We start from the raw sequence: 5610 nt of genomic DNA, 5'->3' as shown, positions 1-5610 counted from the left end.
CACACAAAAAAAAAAAAAAAAACTCAGCCCTTGTATTCATGGAATATTTAATTGTAGCTTGTGTTGGATCCACCAGCTGTACGTCACACTCAGTAACTTCACTGCAGTGTCTGTCGGTGACTACCTTGAGTCTGTTGTTCTGTCTTTGAAGGACTTACTGAACAGCTGTCTGTTCTCTAGAGACACGTCAGAGGCTTTAACGCAGTGCTCATATCTGTCCTCAGAGTTACAGCAAGATGTTTGGTAAAGAAGCTTCAGGTTGTTTCTGAGCAGGTTTCCAGTATTTATGAACTGACGTGATATATTCAAAACTTTTATAATATGTTCTTACATAGATCCAATTCTTGTTGACAAAACTGAACTGTCTAAACACTTCTAAAAATGGATGTTAGGAAAAAGTAACAGGCTCAATTTACCTTGTTTTTGTATGTTGAATATGGATTCCATTTCTGTTGAAGAAAAACAAAATGATTATGCATTAATGACCTGCATTAATTGATCATGAACAATTATTTTCAGAAAATCCAATACTGATCACTCAAAAAAAAAAAATATATATATATATGTAAACATAATTTATTCTTTCTTCATTCTTTCTTTCATTGGGTATATCAAATCTCCTGAGTCATGACTGGTTAAAGTTATAATCCTTAAGATTTTCATTTAAAAAAAACAAAAACAATAAACATTGTTTTTGTTACTGCTGATTTTTAATGTATTTATATTAATGGTAAAATACTTTCACTCTGTCAAATCAGAGCTGTTGATGGCTAGTGCTAATGCAAACCAAACGCTTCACATTGAACACTGCTGACACACGGGGTGGCTGTTATTGTGAAGCACTGACTAAAGACAAGATATATAGCAACAATAATAACAACATAATAATAAATTTGTCACTGAGGTTTGCACTAATACATGATTGTTCGTGGGTCATGTTCTGGTGGGGGTGGTGAGGGTGTTCCTGGCCAATGTGAATTTTTCCTGTGTCATGTTGATTGACTTATTGCCAAACAAAAATTAATAAATACTGAATTATTTTACACACCTCCAACTTCGGTCATGTGACAATGCATTGCTCAGCATGAAGTCGTAATGACTGACTGACTTCTTTAATAAAATGTTTTTTTTAAGTTTGATTTTTGCACTGTAAACAGACCAGTTGTTCTTCTGTTGTATTTCTGACTAAACAACCTCAGGTGTCACTTAAGGAATGAAAACTTAAAGATTAAAACTTCAATGTTTAGACAAATTAATTTGATAAACAAAGTTAAAGTTACCTTTAGTGTGATAAGTGACAGCAGCTTTAACATCAAAGGAGCCCCAGCTACACCTTCTGCCAATGTCTTTAGAGTGGGCCTGTTCTTTAGATGAGCCAAACAGCAAAGGGTTAGCTGGCCCTGCGCAGGCTTAGCACCGTTGTCTTTACTGGGGGCCGGCGTAGCAGAACCTGCACCCTTGGCCTCAACTTTTGTCTTTTCCTGGCCACATGGCTGCAGCTTGTTCTCCTCCTCACTCATCACACAAGCAGGAGAACAAGTATTAGACACATTGCAGGGGGCACAAGTCCTTTTCTCAGGGTCTTGAGCCAAAGTGCCAGGCTCTAAGAATGACGGGCTAATGTCAAAGCAGGGCTGCGCAGCCTTGGCTGCAACAGCCTGACACTCACTTTGAGGTGTGACCACAGTAGTTTTGTCCTCTGCAGGTACCTGTCCACTTCCTCCTTCTGGCCCCAAGTTGGGCTCATTGATGAAGGAAAGCCCCCACTGATTATGGAAGATGTCTCCCAAGGCTTTCTGATTTGTCTGAGCAGCCGGTGGGTCGAGGTGACGAGCACTGGGGAGCACAGGTTGCATATTTAAAGGGTAAATTAAAAGAGTACACTTTCTATGCTCATATGCTTCTCCGTCTACAGGACTGGTTGTAGAGCTACAGTTACTTTCCAAAGGAGATGCTACATTCTCGCCACTTGGGATAGATGGGGCTGGTGGAATACTACTAGCAGCATGAGCAAAGAAGGTACCCACTGACGGGCAGCCGTTTCCATTTCCAGAAACAGGACCATTAGTAAAGCTAGCTGAGGTGATAGTTTTCATAGCAGACATAGGGACCTGTGACAGTCTAACAGGAGGAGGCAGTGCCTCTCCTCCACCTTGAGCTACTTTGTTGAGGTTCTCTTTTACTTTACTTGCATAACTGATCTTGGGAACAATTTTAGCACTGCTATTGTCCACAGGAAATACTGGAGGGGGCTTGAATAAAGTCCAGGAGTCCTCTTTTGAAGGTGAGGAAAGCTTGGCTTTGTGCCTTTCCTCAGTCTTTTTACCGAAGATGCCAACTGTTTTGCCATCAGAGCTTTTCCTCTGAGATTCACCCATTGTAGCCTCTGACGCAACAGCCCGTCTAGCTGCTGACTGAGCTTCTACTTTATGGGTGGCTCTAAAGCCATCGAGTCTGGAAGTCACCCCCTTGTCAGTCGTCTCAAGATTAAAAGCCCCAGCCTCCTGTGTAGTGTTGCCCTGCTGCATGTCTTTCTCCTTGTCTCTCATCACATTATCAGTGTTCTTGGCGTTGTTACATCTGGCCTTGCGTTTCTTTGGAGTAGTATATCCACCTTCAGAACCGCTTCCATCATTGTCCTTGCTAGAATAGCCATTTGTAATTAAGCCACAGTTTACGACGCCATTTTGAAGCAACACAGAGTCTTTCTTATCCAAAGGTTGGCCCTCATGATGATTCAAATCCAGGGCCTTTTCCTTGTCATTCTTAAGGTCCATATTCTTCTTATGGTCCAGTCCTTTGCTGCTCACTCTTGGAACAGTTGTGTACAGCTTTTGTGTTGACTTCTGCTTCACATTTGTATTACTTGTGTGTCTGTTACCATTGCTGTTAAGGGGATGTGACATACCAGCAGTATCAGACAGGTGTGTATTCTTCTCCCCCTCCTCGTCACTGATGTTTACTTTTTTATTGCCTGAAAGGGGAAACAAAATCAGTTTATGCTGAAATGATGGAACATCTCAGCCAATCTGTGAAACGTCCTTGTAGAACTGCTGGACATTTTACAAAAGACTGCTTCAATTAATTTTCCCTTTCCCACTTATGGAAAATAAAATATATATTTAGAGAATTTGCAATAAGTAACTTTTGGGTACTCTACTCAATGTTTGATAAAGTATTTATAATGCAGTAATGAGTAACACAGGACCGGAGCTGGAACTGGTGTTTCCTATGCAAACCAGAAAGATGCAGTATAAGTTTGATAACAATTCACTTGCTGTTCACAGTAACTTTATTCTGAAAACAATCACAGTAGTTAATGTTGTTATAAGAGCTTTCAATTGTAAATTGATATTGTTGTCCAACAGGTGAGACAAGGACAGACGATCAGACAAGAGAATAAAATACCTGGGCCATTGTCAGTTAATGGTTGTGGTGTTGCCTGAAAATAAACCCCCTAACTCATCCAACGATGAGCTGGTGCTCACTGTATTTAAGGTGTCATGGAGATGTGATGTATTTCTTATAACTGCATACTGGGCTGTTCGTTGATTAGCTTTCTGGAGAATACCTGATATGACATCAAAGACCAGTTGTTGCCAGGTGTAAAAAAGAGGGCTAAGCTGCATTTATAAATACATTTTGACTGGCAGTGAACTATAAAGAGGTCTATGCAGTGAGACATGAGAACTGCTGTGTCAACGTGGGATTTTCCCATTCAGTGTTACTGCCCCTCATGTCTGTGGGCCACAGCACACTCTGCACACAGCTCGGTTCACTTTAGTTTACAGAACTGGTTTCACAGACGTGACAGCTGCGAGCAAAACAAGGTCGATTGTTACAGTATGTGTTCAGAGCAGCAAACCAGGGCTTTATCAAGTGGTCATAATGAAGCTGCTGCGTGGCTTCACGTTAACTGGTCAACATGCAACAGGCCTGTCAGAGATGGCTAGCGTTAGCTAATGTCAACTAACCAGCGGCTCGCTCGGTATTAACACGCCCTGGCACCAATACGTGGTTATGACATAAGATAGCCACCCAACCCCCGCAACCAAAGTACGTTTAAAAACGACCACTACATGCCAGTACTGCAACGCGCAGTGGTTTGACGGAGATTCCTTACTAGCCAGTAACAGATGATAGCATTAGCTAGCAGTGATATTCTAACATGGCCGACAGGAAACGGCAGCTCAGAACATTCCAGTGGAGCCGGCTCGTTTTCCTAAACTGGACACAGGCATGCTGAAATGAATAAGAGAAAGCTTCGACTATTGTTGGAGACGATACACCGTGCACATATAACAGGTGACGCGTTTACAATACACGGTGACCCAGCGTGATTCTCTGAAAAGATTTAGTTACGTTAGCAGAAGAGAAATGGGTGGTGAAACCGGCGCACAAGGTCAATCCCCGATATGTCAAACCACCACCAGCGACAACTGTCACGCAACGTCAGCTAGCCAACTAGCTAACTTGACGGTTAGTTTGCTGTCCCACAGTAGCCAACTGTCGGTGTAACCAGCCAGCTGCTCGCCAGTTGTAATGTCTCTTAAAATATTGCGGCCAACAGCTTATAGTATGCAGTAACAGCTAGCGAACAGGCTAAGCCCTCAATCACGATGCTGTTCACATTAGTTAGCAAATGCTATTCGGCTCGTTGACATTAGCTGACTAAGGCTAGCTAGCGTTAGCTAACTTTTCCGGATGGCCCAACCTGTTTTCTTCGTCTGCGTTTCCTGATGCTGGCGCTGGAAGTGGCTCTGATCATGTTTTAGACAAGTTGTATGTTGAATAGAGTTTCTGTCCTCTCCGTGGTGGTGGTACTGTCTGTCTTGTGCCCGATCTTTGGGCTGTTCCTCCATTGAAGTGTAGAATGTCGGACTTGCTCAGCCAGTGTGTTAGCTCAGTGGGTAAGTAGAGAGCGGTCCAATCACTACCAGTGTAAAACGGAAGCTATTTGAAGCCTGTGTAAACGTCAGCAGTAAACGTCTAAAAATGGCACTGTTTTGGGTGGTCACCGCCACTAAATTCAGTTCCAGTCTTTGTGTTGAGACGTGCAGGGAACATTATCCAGGACTTTCCACTTCTCAGCAGATGTTTAAACTGAGATTTCACCTTAAATAACGGACAAGCGATATTAAAAAATGTGTTCAGGGTGGGCAGTAACGGGGTGGGGTTCGTGTATGATCTAAAATCATATGACCGGAGGCTCTGCCACGTCTCCAGCCGGTGGACACACTTTGGTGAAGGGTCCCGGGGAGACCAACCCCACTCCCAAAATGGAAAACCAACTTAATGCAAATTCACTACCTCTGTCCTCAAACATTCCCAATTAACTTGTTAGTGTATAACCATGTCTCGAATGAGAAAATATAAAAAATAGAGCCATGTTCCTGTTGTTTGTTTGTTTGTTTGCTTGCATTTGTGCCAAAATGAGCAAAAATAAAAGACTATAATCAGTAAGGGTGCACACATAGATAAGCAATGTGCAATATGCACAACACAATATGTGAAACACTTTTGCACACTGCATAATTATATATCAGTGTTGTGTGATATATTTTATATGCTATGCATCTTTCTTGCTCATATAGAATTGAGCCATCTTAC

The 5610-nt window shown here is 42.2% G+C and overlaps 1 protein-coding gene across 2 annotated transcripts; it reads right to left on the bottom strand.

Moving 5' to 3' along the window:
- Nucleotides 1-382: 382 nt before the first annotated feature.
- On the bottom strand, nucleotides 383-5143 carry LOC111668757 (FMR1-interacting protein NUFIP2-like). 2 transcript variants are annotated; one of them, XR_015438227.1, is made up of 4 exons: nucleotides 4715-5143; nucleotides 1670-2974; nucleotides 1281-1515; nucleotides 418-449 (listed from the first exon to the last, which is right to left on the bottom strand). XR_015438227.1 is itself a non-coding variant. In XM_087178280.1 (3 exons), exons 1-3 carry the CDS (start codon nucleotides 4860-4862, stop codon nucleotides 408-410), a joined length of 1884 nt encoding a protein of 627 aa, XP_087034406.1. In that variant the 5' UTR covers nucleotides 4863-5143; the 3' UTR covers nucleotides 383-407. The 2 variants fall into 2 exon arrangements, 1 of the variants encoding a protein (XP_087034406.1); XM_087178280.1 differs by having other exon boundaries at nucleotides 383-449; nucleotides 1281-2974.
- Nucleotides 5144-5610: the final 467 nt, after the last annotated feature.

The sequence above is a fragment of the Seriola lalandi genome, unplaced genomic scaffold (genome assembly GCF_002814215.2).
Source record: "Seriola lalandi dorsalis isolate HSWRI2012SDOR001 ecotype SW California unplaced genomic scaffold, Sedor1 jcf7180001961420, whole genome shotgun sequence".
NCBI lineage: Eukaryota > Metazoa > Chordata > Actinopteri > Carangiformes > Carangidae > Seriola > Seriola lalandi.
The sequence above is the reverse complement of the archived record's forward strand: the minus strand, read 5'-3'. Positions and strand labels throughout refer to the sequence as shown.

Bases quoted from the DNA above. Each gene is read 5' to 3' on its own strand.
- LOC111668757 (XM_087178280.1), bottom strand. From the start codon at position 4,862: ATGGAGGAACAGCCCAAAGATCGGGCACAAGACAGACAGTACCACCAC. The intron at 2,975-4,714 runs GTTGGGCCATCC...TTCCCCTTTCAG, and splicing joins AACGCAGACGAAGAAAACAG to GCAATAAAAAAGTAAACATC. The intron at 450-1,280 runs GTAACTTTAACT...TTTCTTCAACAG, and splicing joins TGTCACTTATCACACTAAAG to AAATGGAATCCATATTCAAC.